Below are 15380 nucleotides of genomic sequence, written 5' to 3'. Positions count from 1 at the left end.
GCTCATGCATAGCTTCAGAGAAACTGTATAGTAAATTGAATCAAATGACAGGAAATAGAAATGCCAGAGCAGCACTGAGTAGTGACGTCTACTGTCAGGACTGCACATTAGCATAATATAAACGTCATTTTTAATAGAGGCATGCACAGTCCCAAAAGCATAGTTATCAGTCATCTCAATAAAAAAAATAATTAAAATGATATTCCTATACACTCTTACTTGAAAGTAAGTCTCACTGAACTCCAAAGGTCTAACTTCCAACTGAACAGTATTTGGGAGTGGGCTCTTAATTTATTTGGCAAAATTTTCTACTAGAAGACAAAGGCATGTATCCTGTGAACAAATTCTGTCTGCCCTAGATCGTCTCTGCAATAGAGAGCACTGGCACTTCCACTTAACTAAGATCAATTGTTTTTAACAAGCAAACAGAATGATAGTGGAGGAGGATCCAGGCCACTGAGAGTAATATACCTACATTTTCTAAACATACATTTTAGCAGTGCTCCATTGTGCAACATAATGCATGCAACAGCAGTGAGTCTACCAACTTTTTAAATGGTAGTCTTTTATTATAGCAGGGGATCTACAAGGCTAGCACAATAATTTGCTTTGTGCTCATTTAAGGGCACAGAGAAGTTTGTATGTATGAGCAAGACTAGCAGTGAAACAGATATCAAATTGTCTTTATTTAGCTTTATAACCCACCACATCTTGAAGGTTGGGGAGAATTTGTGGTGGCACAAATTCTACTCAGTGTTGCTATTTTGATATAGCTCAGGATAACCTTTTACCCAGTGAATATAATCTTTACTAGTACCATGAGTTTAAAGGCTTTCAAACTGTAATGGTTTAAATTTAGTGGTTTCCAACAAAAGATGGAAAACAGCTAAAAATGTAATTTTACCCATAGAAATTAATCTTACCAGAATCTGTTTTTTTCCTTGCAACTGTAGAGTCTGTTGATAAGTTGGTACTTGCACTAGAACTTGTACTAAAAAGCCTGGTAATATCTTGATCTGTTAATATATCACCTGTGAAATAAAAAAGAAGAAAAAACTGCATCTAAACCTTACAGTGAATGTATTTCAATGAGCCTTTGAACACTATTTGGAAGTTTTAGTTAATACAAAGTGCAGCACCAACATTTATTTACCATATTAATATCCCAATCAAATATCCTGGTGATGCAGCTTAGGCTGAGAGACAGGGACTGGCCCAAGTTCACACATTTGAATCTGGGTCTTCCTACTCTGGAATTCTAACCACTATCACCATCCTATCACTATCCTGGCATTGCAGATGGCACTAATAATCAGTATCATGTGTCACCAGATCATCCTTAGAATTGCAATTGTTCAGGGCCTACAGCCAATTTACTTCTGGGCACAATTTACAGTATAAGTAAAGCCCCAAATCATCTAGGGTCTGGATGTTTAATGGGTTGGCTGCTTCCATATGAGCCTGTTTGAGAAGCAAGTCCATCTGTAGAGGAGCTTTTTTTCTCCAAGAGCCCCCACATTCAGAAGAGAAGTAGGCCGGTACAAAGGACAGGGCCTTTTCCACTGTAGAACTCCCTTCCTATAGAATAAAGTTAGAGTCCAGTGCCACCTTTAACAAATATACTTGGGTGCAGTATATTTCAAGTTTCATTGCTTGCTGTTGTAAAACTGCACCCCACCTCAACTGAAAGAAAAATGCTGTTCGTTACCTTCACACTTGGGAGGTGATGAATGGGGTATCATAAAGGAATCTCAATTAACTTTGCACAATTTGAAAGTATCTCTTACACACTTACCTCCTATTTTGACATATTTATTGCTTTAATCCTTGTTCCCCCTTAATTGCATCCATACAGTTGTTGACCCTGTACTGTTTTGTCTCAAAATGCCATCATCATGATGTTATATGTTAATCTGCTTTTCAACCCTATCTATAAGTTTGAATGGTTTTCTTCCATCTCATTTTATCTGAAGAAGCGTGCTTGCACACAAAAACTCATACCTTGAATAAAACTTTGTTGGTCTTAAAGCTACATTTAAATAGTTTGATTATACAAGTCGTGAGTCCAATAACATCTTTAAAGACAAATAAGATTTCCAGAATATACAGTATTTTTTGCACCATAAGACTCACTTTTCCCCCCCAAAAAAGTGGAGGGAAAAGTGTGTGCGTCTTAAGGAGCGAATACTGCAAAAAATTCACACAAATGCCTCTAAATTCACACAAACGGCTCTAAAAACTAGGTGCGTCTTATGTTCAGGTGCGTCTTATGGATCCTTAGATATTGTACAGAAGAAGTTACGACTGTTTGGAGCTTGGAGACTGAAGACACTGGGTGTGATCCCATTCCCCCCTTTACATGTTAATTTCCCTGGACTGCATGTCACCCAATACAGGACTCAGTACTCAAGGACTATTATTATGTCATTAAACACTATATGAAATAACAGAGGCTTCTATATATGTTTGTCAGACAAGCTACGAGTACCTTATTGACCGTTCTTTATACATGGCACAAAGTGTCACAGCAACGTCATAGATTTTCCATACTCAGACCTTGGGTTCATTTATGTGGAAACTGCTCCCATAATTGTGTCATTTCAGATATATGTTCATAACTGTAACTCTACAACATTCTATTAATTGAGAAAATGCAGTCAAGCATGAATTCTTAAGTGTAAAACCAATCATTTCTGCATATGTTTGATTAAACTATAGCTAGTCCTATAATGAAGGCATGGGTATAAATAAGAACACACAGGGCGTTTTCGCACTCACCTTCAGCCGGCGCGACCCCCCTCTTCGCCGCGCAGGATCTGCGCGGATTTTGCACGTAAAGCCGCGGAGCAGCCGGAAGAGCCGGAAACTCCCGGCGCTTTTGCGGCGCAAACGTAAACCGCCAAAAAGCAGTTTCCGTTTGCGCGGCTTTTGCGCCGGGAGTTTCCGGCTCTTTCGGCTGCTTCGCGGCTTTACGTGCGAAATCCGCGCAGATCCTGCGCGGTGAAGAGGGGGGTCGCGCCGGCTGAAGGTGAGTGCGAAAACGCCCACAGTCAAAACATCAAACATATTTGAATATGCAACAAAACAATAAACAAGAAAGTCTAGCAAAAACCTAGCTACTAAAGGACACCTTGCTCATCCTGAGCACAATCACATGTATAAATTTAAATAGTTAAAAATAAGTTCTGCAAGTATTGATGCCTCACCCCATATCACCCTGCCAGATGTTCTTGTTCTGCCAGGAGCTGGTGTTGTTTTATGTGTAGCTGAAAAGAAAAGAATGCCAAACTGCTGAAGATATCAGAGCAATGGTAGATATTTATTTTGGCCACTAACTGCTATAAAGTCTAAAGTCTTTAAATGCAATTGAAAGGTTAACACTGAGACTGAGAATTGTGGAGTATCTGGACTACCTCAGAAGCAGGTAAGGAGGAACGGTATGATCCACCTTCCATTATATTTTATTGTTTTTCACTGAGCCGCATCAAAATACATGTAAATATTCAAGCAACTAATATTATAAAAATAATGCAAGCAATGGTTCAAATCCTGCTGTAATCACTGCTGGTATGGAGAAGGCAGCAACTATAGGCAAGGATGAGTGATAACATGCAGTCTTTGCATTCAGTGGGACCTAAATTCAATCTCTGGCATATTCAGCTAAGAATCACTGAACTTCATGTCTCAGACTCTAGAGAGCATCTGTCAGTCAGAGTAGACAATGCTGAGCTAGATAAGTCAATAGTCTATGTGGAGAAATGCATTTTTTCCTCAGGGGAGATTGGCAATGAGCAGGGCTTCCCTGTTCAGTTAACCAGTTTTTTCTCTCTAGTCAGAGGAGAAAGTCCATTCACTGGCACATCAGCGCACCTGTACACAGATGCTAATGAATTTAGATAAAGGAACAGTCAATCATCCCCCCTCTTCTGGCAGGGAATAGAGAGTTGTTGATGTAAAATTCTAGAGAGGCTTGAGGAAGTAACTCCCAGGAGACAACAGGAAAAGAATCCTTGACTTGAGCTGATCAGGGTCAAGGGGGAGGAGACAGAGATATGCTAAAACTGCCTTGCAAGAGGAAGGAGGTTTCTCTTCTTGGGATGCTGAGCTGAATAAATCTCTTGTCTGACTTTGCTTCTCTTTTGGATCATGAGACTGACCTAAAAAGCTGGATTAACCCTCAAGGTAAGGGAAGATCTTTAGAGAACTAGGACACCTAATATAAAGAGCCTGTCCTAATTTTAACATCTAGTTAGGACTTGTTCTTGAGAGACGGACAGAGGATTTGTGTTTTAGCAATTACTTTTGTTCTTCCTTGCTTCAATCTGGTGTGGTGCTAAAAGTATGCTTGTAAACATTTCTTTTAAATAAGTATTTTAAACTTTTGATTCTGGAAGTAGTTCTCTGTACCACATAAACCCCATTGTTTCAGACATACTATTTTAAAAGGGACTCAGGATGGGGGAAGGCAAGCAGTTGGCAATCAGAAATCTTCCCAGGGGTGCACAAGTCATTAATCTGTCTCAGTGGTAGTAAGGCACTAGGCTAGCAGTAAATACTGAGCCAAGGCCTTTGATCTTGGAAGGGGAGCTGAAGATCCTGCTCCCGTCAGTTGGAAATTCCTATATTGATCAGGTCGAGGTAGTGGCTACTGGAGAGTAAAAAGGAGAAGCCCCTCCGGGGCATTGCGAATTCCAAGGAGGGCAAGGCAGAAAGGGGCCTGTAGGCCAGAGTGGGCGCATTCTGCCACAGTCTGACTCAGGTTATGGCAGATGTAGCTGAGCAAGAGCAGGCCAATATGACCTCTAGAATTATACCAAGGGTTATGGGAATAAACTTGTTTTCTTAAGCTCCTGTACGCATAAACAATGGAAAAGGAAGTAGTAAAAAGGGTTGAAAGACTTGAAAGGAAGCATGTAGGCCAAAGTTAACTAATGTCTCACAAATCTCTTTATGCTTCCCAATGCTATTAATTAAAATTTAAGAATGAAGATGTTAAGCTAATCTGATGAATACAGAAGAACATGGAAAAAGACTAATTGATTACCAGGTCTGGTCTGTGACTTATCCATCACCTTGGGTTTTGCAGTTGTCGTGAGATACACTTTATGGGATGCTGAAAGAAAGAAAACAAAATGAGTTTAATTTTGAAGCAAAAGTTACATGTAGCATGGTTCATTTTCAGAAAGGTGTAAATGTCACAACTGCAGAAGAAACAGGCATGTATAAGCTTTGTCATTTCTATATTAGTTAAGATGTACATAATTATGAGAGTAGAAAAAGTAAGATGTACATAATTATGAGAGTAGAAAAAGAATTGATAGAAGAAAATAATTGTTATTATTGTGTTAACAAAGCAATTATCCAAATACAACCAGGGTTTCTAAAGTGCTTCTCTATACATCATGCAACATACACAAAGCCCACAGAACTTCAGTGTTCCCTGTGTTCATTGTGTAAATGGCAATACTAATTAAAATATAGTGGGTGATGTACTCTGCCATGAATTCAGGAGATAGTCTTTTGCAACCCACTATTTCTTTCTCAGCTGTTTCCCACTAACACTCATAAAACTAGGGATTAATACTGACCAATTTTATGGATGTTGCAGCAGTCATTGAGATCATGTGCACGAAGCATTTTTGAGTATACTACACTGCTTTATGATAAGTTTATTTTAACATCATAGAGCAACAAAAGATAGCATCCCAACTTGCACTTTGTCATACAACTTTCTAACAGATATAAAGTTATCTGATACATCTTGCAATAAGTATTTAGGTAAGATTCCAAATGGAATTCAACTGGATCAAAACCTTTCTTAGCCAACAAGGAGTCTACATTCCAATTAAAGCATTTGTGCAATGGTTAGGTTGCTACTGCGAATGCCTTCCATGTGGTCAGGGCCTCACCTGGCTGACAGTATCTTTCAACTTTCTTTGTTTATGAATTAGCTGCATGACCACACAATAAATATTAGAGCAAGCACTGCATTTCCATGGAAGGTGGAGGACTCAAACTAACCACGTGACCTTGTAACACAGATTGAGAGCTGGTGTGGTGTAGTGGTTAGTATTAGCAATGGGCATGAATGAAAAAATGAACTGTGGTTTGAGCATGAACTGGGCCAGTTTGTGGTTAGCTTAGAACTGGTTCATTTGATCATGTCATTCCTGAACCACAACAGGAACCACCATTTCTTGGTGGAGGTTCAGGTGCTTGGTGGAGGTTCTCCAGACAGCCTGGTGCTGATTCAATCAATTCCTAGACAGTGTTGGGAGTGGACTTGTGGAGAGTCCTAGAAACAACCAAAGCAGTTGTCCATAGCTTGATTGGCAGCTCTGGGAGCCAACAAAGGAGCTTCAATTCTGCTATAAGGGGGCAGATTATACACCACACCCTAACTCAGCTGCTTTCACTTTGCAGCACAAAGAGAGAAGAGTTAGTCATTGTGAGAACATAAGAAGAATTCTTTGCTGTGTGATTTAGGGGAGGTTTTGAGGGATTCCCTTTTCCCTACACAGTGGGACAATTTTTAAATACCTTTCCTGGATGGTAAGATATTTTTGATGGTTTCAGGCACCAGATCTGACGCTAGAGCTGAGCTTTCTTGGGGCACCTGCTTTGGGGGGCTGTAACTTGGACATCTCAAATCCAGTCTTCACCAAACTTGGAGGGCAAGTGGAGGAGAGCCTACTGAAGACTCCCAGTGAATTTGGTGTCTTTTAATCAGTTCCGCAGGGCTTGTAAAACTGTCCTTTTTCAACTGGCTTATAAGATGGAATCCTGAAAGGGACATCTAACCATCTTGATAAATATATATATAGTTTACTGTAGCACCTTTAATTTGTAGTAGTTTTAATTAATTAATTTATCTAATGTGTTTTAACTGCATTTTATTGTATAATTGTATTTATTATAATCATGGTAAACTCCATGTCTTGTGAGCCGCCCTGAGCCTGCCTTGGCGGGGAGGGCGGGATATAAATAAAAGCTTATTATTATTATTATTATTATTATTGCCATGAGGGGGCTGTTCTGCCACCTCCCAAACCATGAACCAGTTTGGGAAATGGAAAAGTTTGTGTAAATTTGTAGTTCATGGTTTGGGCAATCAAACAAACCATGAACCAACACACACAACCATTGTTTCCAGTTTGTGCCCATTCCTAGTTAGTATCAGACTAGGACCTGGGATAATTAGATTTTAACCCCTTATTCAAACATGGAAGCCCACCAGGTGACCTTGGGCCCATCAATATTTCTCAGCCCAATCTGCTCTCACAATTTTTTTGTCATGAAGATTAAGTGGAAGCAGGGTGGAGGGGTGGGATGAGGTGAAAAATTGGGTCCCCAGTTGAGAGGGAAAGTGGGATTTGTGTCTAAAGGACATTCTGGAATTCAGAAAAAAACCTAATCAACACAAGAACAAAACCTGCTACAGGGAAAACATCCTGCCTCTGGTATGTGAAATATTATGAATGTTGCTTCCACACCAATAAATGTTTATCTCGCTCACTCTTCCACCTCTGAATGTTGCAACAATTTTGGCATAAATTGACTGCATAACATTGTACTTCCATAAAGCCATTAACTAGGCTGAACTGATATTCCTGAAAGCTAGATTTGCAAGCCTGTGCTACAAACAATTGATTCCATAGCTGTGGTAATATCCTTTGTTTCTCTCCACCTTGGAGACCACTGTCCTTAACAACTCCTTTCTTGAGATACATGTATCATTAGATCATAAAGCAAAATACACGATTGAAGTTTTGAGTCTGCATAACAGACTCAACATACTGAATTAATTCAAATGAAACAACAACAAATGAATTACCAGTTCTTATATATGGCCTTTCAGTTGTTTCCCCACTTGGGAGCTTGAATGGAACTGAAAACAAAACATTAGAACTTGGTAAGTGTACGCTGGATCTTCTGTAAAAGGAATGTCCACAAGTTCAAAAGGAAAAGAAAGACACTTCCAAACTAATCTAGAGGTTGCAATGCTCAGAGATGGGAAACTTGCTGGGGGGCAGGGGTCATGCTTTCATGTAATTTTTAAGACCAAGTGGAAATTAACAAATTCAGATACAGAGGCAGAATGCTGAGGGAATGATTTGATGACAGTTCAGGACTTGCGCTGTGCATGAGGTAGAGATTCCTAAATGGAGAAGCAAAGAAAAGGTCTGGAAATAATCACAAACAGTGCACCCTGCAGAATAATCAATAAGTAAAAGCAAGCAAGTGAACTTATGAACTTTTAAAAGCAAGGTTTTCTTTTTGAAAACTTCAGTAAACTGGAATATACTTAAGTTATAGATACAGCCATTTGTAGAGTGGGTGGGAATCAAATTACCCGAAGTATCTTTGAGCCCATTGAGAACATGAATGTGAAGGTTAATTGATCCCGGGAATGTTTCCACTGGTGCTATGGGAACAAAAGAGGTGTGACAATTGAGACCAAGCAGAGGTCTTCTTAATCTCATGTGAGTGAAAAACAAGCAGCATGAGAATTTCACAAAATAAAACACATTTCCTATTCTGTAACCCCCAAGCACTTCCAAAGCCTCTTCCTTGCATGTCTAGTATCTTTTAGAGGACGAGACTGTTGGGGCTTTTAAAATGGCAACTGCATCAGCTGCAAGCCGCATTCACATGTTGATGCAGTTTACAGCTGCCATTTTAAAAATCACAGTGATGTCTGCCAGGAGACTCACAAACTAAAATGGAAAATGGCTTTCCATGTTGCATCCATTTGCAGTGGCAACAGAGTATATGGGTAATAAATTCCTGCTTAACTCAGCCATTTTGCTATTTTCGTTCCATTCCAGATTCTTTTGTAAGCAATCTGAATAAAAGCCCGCTGTACCTTTTATATTTATGTAATGAAAAGGATCAGTTGGGTATTCAGAAGAACTAGTAAGTCATGACAATGTCATTGTGTTATAGTCATTGCCAATTTAAAAAAAGAAGAAGCTGTTAAAATGTCCTTCAGCAGTACGGTGGGTAAAATGGATCCATTTGTCATAGTTAAGAGATTGAAAATTGTTGGCTAATACAGTAAAAAAGTTGTAATATAATTTTTTTTATTTTAGATTTGAAAATGGAGAATCTGGAAAAAGCAGCTTTTACCTCACTTTTAAAATTCCCTAATTTAGTATAATGATCCAGTATATACACAACATCAAAAAGATGTTAGTAGTATACTTAGAGATATCACAGGTGTGACCTAATCTGATATAAAACTGTCAGATCATTTTCAAAGCCTAGTAAAATCCTATGTTGAATATGTACAAAGAATGTAATTACCAGGTTTAGTCTGTGGTATTTCTTGTTTGTCAGATGTTTTGGGTTTGGAAGTAATGAACTTTGTTTCTTTCGGAGCTGGAAAAAAGAGCAAGGTTATTATTGTACTCTAGCAATCATGCCATGTTTAGCTCAAAGGGAGTGCATGCCTTAAAAGCATCAAGTAAAGACAATGATTCTGTGGGTTTCTGACAGCTGATAAAAAGGCTTGGAAAATCGAAAATGAATGCAGTGATACAAAGTGACAGATAATGGTCAGGCTCCAAGGTGAGGAACACCTCAGGTTTGAAAGACAGACATCAATGATAGTGTGGCATATGTGCTTTAAACCATTGCTAAGGCAGCTATAAGAGATCAGAATGGGGGAAGAACAATATGGGGGAAGAAAAGTGAATGAATGCGGGAAGAAAAGTGAATGAAGTTATTGATGCCACAGCATACACCAACATTTTAAAAAAATGTTTTTGATTCAGAGGACTCAATAAACAATTAACTCCACCAAGGAAGTTGTTACCCATAGTTGTCTTTAGTCGTTCAGAAGGCATAGTAGGTTTGATTGTAAGTGGTTGTGGGGTAGTTTGATATAGTGCTGTTGGAAGGAAAAATGTAAACATCTTTACATAGCTGAAATAAAAACAATATAAGCTACAGTGACTCTGAGATAGTAGATCATTATGTTGGAATATGCTCTCCACAAGGAATATTGTTGAAAAAGTAAAAACACACTAAACCAAAAATTATAGTTAGCCAAATATTTGATAAGATCACTCTTTTAACTTTTAGTAACCTTAACATTATATGGGTTGACAAAGGGAGATGAAGAACTTCTTTGAAACAGCTGCAGGTTCTGCTAAGATCATGTACATAGGCTTGTGTATGTATAAACCCCACTGATTTTGATACATACAACTTTGTATGATTGCAGGCATTACCCGTGAGAAGAGAAAAGAGAGATCTGCACAGTCAAGATTGTAAAAAATGACACATACTTTCTCGGTCCATTTGTATGGTTATTCCAATAACTGTACTGTACTAAGAATACCAGGTACTGTTCATGGTCTGCTAGCTCAATCTTATTCCAAGCTGCAGCTCTTAAATTAAGGTGTAGGCATCATTTATAAAAACAGAAGATGTTAATGTAGCACTCTACTTTCAGTCACTTCTGGTGTTTTAAAGCTAATGTCTTAGATTCCTTTGTAAGAAGAAGTAATGTGACTGTACTATATCTCTGACATTTTATCTTCTCAGTTTAAGGGTTTTTGTTTTTGCTATATCTGGCAACAGAATAATGGTTTCCACAGAAGACATGGGTGGCAATATGATATTTTCCTCTTATGACTATAGCTGCTCAGGCATAACCTAAAGAATTTGGCTGTTTGTCTCTCAAAATAGAGAAAGTGAGGTCTGGCTAACAATATAATTATACGAACATATAGCATTACAAAAGTGACTCAATTACCAGGTTTGGTCTCTAGAATTCTTGGCCTAGTGGATGGTTTTGATTTATTAGGAATGAAGTGTTCCACTGCTGAAGCTGAAATAAAAAAAAATTAAACCTGGATTATATCTCTCAATAACATATTTTGCCCTTCTGCCTGCAGAGAAGCAAAGTGAAAACAAAGTATGTTAAAGCAATTCCCAAAGCTAACTATAGTAATGCCAAGAAGGAAGACAACAGTTAATTTGTTTTGGCCCAGTCATGTTGATTATGAACTTTCCAAAAAATGGTATTGTCGATTACTGGAGAAGAAAGGCAGAAGACAGATGTGAAAAAAGAAAGAAACAATTGTTTTATAGCTTGGTTGGCGAGAGAAGATAGTTCAGGTATAATACAATATTTCTGTTTTTTTCAAGAAGGGAGTAGGGCAAAGGTTCCTTGAGCCTCAGCCTAGATTTCAGTGCTACTAAGGGAACAGTAAGGGTGGAAAGATCTCACTCTGCTAGAAAGCATGCAGTACATAACTCATAGTTACCTAAGTTCTTCGTTGAAATAACTTGCTTAGAACTTTAGTAAATGCATTCAAAGGCAGTTGGAACCTATGCCAATGACCAACTAAGGGTTCAGTGCAGGGTTCACAACCCAGAAATGTTTTTTGCACTGCTGTTCCAACTACATTTCAGTAGATTTACAGTAGTATGCCAAAACTAAGATCTGGACTGGACTCTGAATGTAAACAAGTTTTTAAAATAATCCCTGCACCTTAAAATGATGCATCTGTAACTGTCGAGCCACATCCAAGTAAGTTAATGTGTACATAGAGTCAAGGCCAATCATGATGCATGAGCCTTTTTCTTATCTTAAAAAAAAAAGAATAACTCACATTTTCATACGGAAATGGCCCTGATGCAAAATTAATCTTGCTATTTCCTTTGAACTACAAGATTGGTACCAATGTAGAAATACTGCTGCATTTATGATTCATCATGCAAAGAGCAGAAATGGTTGCATATTTTGAGTCAAAGGACAGTTGAGTGTGCGGAAAGAGAGAATGGTTATTAGCAATGTGTTGACACAAGCTTCTCCTGAGAGAATCCCTTCTCCTGAGAGGATCAAAAGAAAACTACGACCATGAATAAACAGTGTTGCCTTGAGAGAATGATATAATTTCAGTTGGAAGCAATGGAAATCATAAAATGGATGGAGAAAAATAGTTGAACTATTTGTTTTGCATCAATAAAAGAAGATACCCCAATTTCTAAGAGCTATAAGCATTATTCTCATATAATGTAAGCATTAGTCCCACAGAGAGACAGTTCTATTCACTGACAGTTGTATTGCATTTTCAAAATGTAAAATATATATTCATACATTAAAAATTAATGGCGTGTTGAAGAAATTAAATCCTTAAATTATGTTTGTATGTCAGGGCCTTTCCTGAATTGCTCAGTAAATAACACCTGAATTAATGATGACATTAAATATGTGTTTTAAACAGTTATCCAATCATCACTCCCACAGTGCCCTCAGAGTCAAAGTAGGAATGCTGAATACTGATGTAGCCACATTCTCACTTTCTGTTTTCCACCATCACTGCTTATAGTCTAGATCTAGGTGGACAGCCATGTTGGTCTGAAACAGCAGAACAAAATTTGAGTCCAGAGGTACCTTTAAAACCAACGAAGTTTTATTCAAGGTGTGACTTTTCATGTGCATGCACACTTGGTGTTAGGGTTGCCAAGTCCAATTCAAGAAATATCTGGGGACTTTGGGGGTGGAGCCAGGAGACACTGGAGGCGGAGCCAGGAACAAGGGTGTGACAAGCATAATTGAACTCCAAGAGAGTTCTGGCCATCACATTTAAAGGGACAGCACACCTTTTTAAATGTCTTCCTTCCATAGGAAATAATGAAGGATAGGGGCACCTTCTTTTGGGGCTCATAGAATTGGACCCCCTGGTCCAATCGTTTTGAAACTTGGGGGGTACTTTGGGAAGAGGCACTAGATACTATATTGAAAATTTGGTGCCTCTACCTCAAAAAACAGCTCCCCCAGAGCCCCTGAAACCTCCAGAACAATTCCCCATTATACCCTATGAGAATCGATCACATAGGAAATAATGAAGACATTTCCCTCTCCCCCCCCCCTCTTTCTGGCCAGTCTGAAGCAGCGGATCAGCCTCTCAACTCACCATGCTGCCAGCTTCTTCACAGAAACACACACAGACACACCATCCTAAATGGAAGCCTTTCAAGTCAAGCCTCTGGAGGTGCAAAGGCACATGGTCCTTTGCAGGCGGGGCTCCCTCTCTCCCCCCCTCTCCCGCCAGCCAGCTGATTGGGACCGGAAGCAGCCTGGGAAAACTGAAGAAAGGCTGCTGCGATCGGGGCTGGGTGGGAAGGGCAGGGCAAGGAAAAGTTGCTGAGATCGGGGCTGGGTGGGAAGGGCCGCCATTCCCCCCCGCTTTCCAGAGTTTTGGCTAGCGGGAGAAGAAGGCTTCAAATCGGGAGTCACCAGGCAAAGCGGGGGATTTGGGAAGCCTACTTGGTGTGCACACAAAAGCTCGTATCTCGAATAAAATGTTGGTCTTAAAGGTGCATCTGGACTCAAACTTTGTTCTATTTATAGTCTAATGATGTGCAAATGTATTGTCAGATGTCTTTTGTCAAAAGTTTTTTTTAAAATCTAAAAATATTTTATTCATTTTATTTAAAACATTTCTGGGCCATCTTTCCACCCAAATAGGGTCCCCAAGGCAGTAAACATCAAATGCTAAAATATTTCAGCACTACATTTAAAATAATTATATATACAATAATTCAATAAAACACAGATTTTTATAAATTAAAAAGTATATAATGCAATGTATCCACCATTCACATGCATGATTTTCCTGCTTTCTTTTCCTGTCCTAATCTACTGATTCTCCTAAAATGTTCCCAGTGGTCTGAAGAACCTCAGAAAGTGCCTAGGATGCAAAGAAATTGAGAGCCTGAAGTGACAGGAAACCAGCGGAAATGGCTCTCCTCTTCTACAAACAGAAATGCATTTCTGCCAGAGAAATTGCATGGTTGGATATATGCAGCTGTCTTCTCAACCGTCTTTTGTATACACACAGTTCATTTACACACACTCACATACACATTTTACTTAGCTGAGAAATTCTAAAATATCTGCAAGGTTCCTTTTTGAAAGCTATTTCTGACAATCCCAGTTCTCCATCGATTGATGTAGGAATTTTAATCAGTCAAATAATAAATTACCTGCATAAATTTGCACAAGTTTTTGTTTTTAATTAATCAGGGTAAATCCCACCACCCTCCAGGGAGGCTTCTTCAGGGCTAAGGAGCTCCCCCTCCCAATTAAGAGGCTCTTTCTCCAAGAGAAGAGTCACTGAAGTTGGAGGAAGACTCTTTAGCCTGGAGGAAGGCTTCAAACTTTGGGTCCACCCCAAGAGAAGTATATTGTGGAAGAAGTTGTATCTCACTTCACTGTGGGTATTGTGGAAGAAGTTGTATCTCACTTCACTGTGGGTACTTTACTATGGGTATTAGGGAGAAGGAGTCATGCCTCTTTTAAAAGAGTGTTTTCTGTTTGCAGTTTTTATGAGTACTTACATTAATTGATGGGGCTGCCCAGTTAATACGAGGCAGCTTTTAAAACTTTTTTTAAAAAAAAAATCTATTAATTTAACCAATTAGTGAATCCAACATTTGTGCCCAAATTTAAATATCTGCAAGAAAAAAAGAGTTGATTGTGAAAGCATAAAAAGCACAGTTAATGTTGATAATGGACACTCATGAGAACAGCAGCAGCAATGATTTCTCTTGACGGGGATGACTGATGTGTGGCTGGGGGCAAAGACAGAATAAGAGTCTATACTTTACAAATTAGGAATGTGAAGGGAAAATGAAGTCCATGCTTTATGATACATTTATGAAAGCAATGTGCTTCTGAGACATAAAAAAATGGGGGGGGGGGGGAAGCCCACAAAGAATAATAATAATCATAGAAGGATCCAAAACATTACTTAGCGTTATACAAGGAACTTAAACTAGTCCAGAGGAATTTTTGACTCCTCTCCTTTGCACTTTCCAGGCCAACCTGCACTCAGAAGTATTCTGTTTCAAAAGTAATTTGTCACAAGGCAGGGGAAGTTTACTGCCTGAGAAAAACAAGTTTAAGATCTTCTTGGGCTCATGTAGACACATGTTTTTTGGATCTTGGCCAGAATAATTATTCTTAACACAAAATGACACAAACTTTTGTTTCATAAAATTTTAAATACACAGTTCCAAATTAATGGGTTGAATCCCATCTAAAATTTGCACATAGGTAGGAGATAAAATGTTCACTGATTCCCCATTACCACAACAGACTTCTGACCTTTCCAAGTTTCCAAGAAACTTTGGGGGTTTCTTATCCACCCAGTATTTAGGAGGCATTTTGGGTTGAAGTGGGAAGGGGAACGTAGAGAAGTCATGTGCTACAGACAGAAGTCTTTTTATCTATGGACATTTTAGGAGGGATCCAAGTCATTAAGATGCTTGGAGAATGCATGCCAGTGGAATGGCACTCAAACATATATAGTCATAAGTATACTTAGTCATACAGTATGGTCATGGAACTAAAACTAATA

General features: G+C 38.9%; 1 protein-coding gene across 4 annotated transcripts in view; it reads right to left on the bottom strand.

The window, feature by feature from the left end:
* The window catches only part of ABI3BP (ABI family member 3 binding protein), a 251823-nt gene that overhangs the window by 43396 nt on the left and 193047 nt on the right, over nt 1-15380 (bottom strand). For all 4 annotated transcript variants that reach the window (XM_060234570.1, XM_060234572.1, XM_060234573.1 and 1 more), the window contains 8 exons: nt 10763-10837; nt 9818-9892; nt 9307-9381; nt 8354-8425; nt 7835-7888; nt 5045-5113; nt 3207-3266; nt 924-1031 (listed from right to left, as the gene is read on the bottom strand). In XM_060234570.1, the coding sequence (XP_060090553.1) occupies nt 924-1031; nt 3207-3266; nt 5045-5113; nt 7835-7888; nt 8354-8425; nt 9307-9381; nt 9818-9892; nt 10763-10837 (588 nt within the window). The remainder of the gene's footprint in view (nt 1-923; nt 1032-3206; nt 3267-5044; nt 5114-7834; nt 7889-8353; nt 8426-9306; nt 9382-9817; nt 9893-10762; nt 10838-15380) is intronic.

The sequence above is a fragment of the Heteronotia binoei genome, chromosome 3 (genome assembly GCF_032191835.1).
Source record: "Heteronotia binoei isolate CCM8104 ecotype False Entrance Well chromosome 3, APGP_CSIRO_Hbin_v1, whole genome shotgun sequence".
In the NCBI taxonomy this organism is placed as follows: Eukaryota; Metazoa; Chordata; class Lepidosauria; order Squamata; family Gekkonidae; genus Heteronotia; species Heteronotia binoei.
The sequence above is the reverse complement of the archived record's forward strand: the minus strand, read 5'-3'. Positions and strand labels throughout refer to the sequence as shown.